Source organism: Penaeus monodon, chromosome 32 (genome assembly GCF_015228065.2).
Source record: "Penaeus monodon isolate SGIC_2016 chromosome 32, NSTDA_Pmon_1, whole genome shotgun sequence".
NCBI classification, from domain to species: Eukaryota; Metazoa; Arthropoda; class Malacostraca; order Decapoda; family Penaeidae; genus Penaeus; species Penaeus monodon.
In genome coordinates this window covers 31,573,613-31,574,210 of record NC_051417.1, presented here as the reverse complement: position 1 = coordinate 31,574,210, position 598 = coordinate 31,573,613, and the positions used below count along the sequence as shown (strand labels likewise).

Below are 598 nucleotides of genomic sequence, written 5' to 3'. Positions count from 1 at the left end.
CACCCTTTTTGTTTCACTTTATATGTCTTGACACATTATCCTAAGACTGATTTTCCTTCCGCAGGACGACCCCCACCTCACAGAGACCACGAGGAGACTGTCGCAGATGGGGCTGGACCAGAGCACAGACTCCTCAGGCGCCATGGGGGGAACGGGGACAGAAGGCGACGAGGTAAGAGTGAAGCACAGAGGGTTAATGGGTTGTTAGGGGTAAGAGCACAAAGGGTTAATGGGTGATTAGGGGTAAGAGCACAAAGGGTTAATGGGTAATTAGGGGTAAGAGTACAAAGGGTTAATGGGTAGTTAGGGGTAAGAGTTCAAAGTGGTTAATGGGTAATTAGGGGTAAGAGTACAAAGGGTTAATGGGTTGTTAGGGGTAAGAGTACAAAGGGTCAATGGGTTGTTAGGGGTAAGAGTTCAAGTGGTTTGTTTTCGGGGGGGAGGTTTTTTAATTAATGGTGTGTGTTTTGGTGATCATTTTTTGGGGGGGAGGGGGGGAAGGAGGGGAAGATTTTTTGGGGGAGGTTTTTAATAGAGTGTGTTTTGGTGATCTTTTTTTTTTGGGGGGGGGGAGGGGAGAGGAAGAGAAGATTTTAAG

At 47.2% G+C, this 598-nt stretch overlaps 1 protein-coding gene across 1 annotated transcript in view; it reads left to right on the top strand.

Moving 5' to 3' along the window:
- LOC119593817 (forkhead box protein B2-like) overlaps positions 1–598 on the top strand; it is a gene marked incomplete at its 5' end in the record, with an annotated part of 128,444 nt that overhangs the window by 127,183 nt on the left and 663 nt on the right. Inside the window, 1 exon segment of the mRNA XM_037942846.1 lies at positions 65–172. Within this exon segment, the coding sequence (XP_037798774.1) occupies positions 65–172 (108 nt within the window).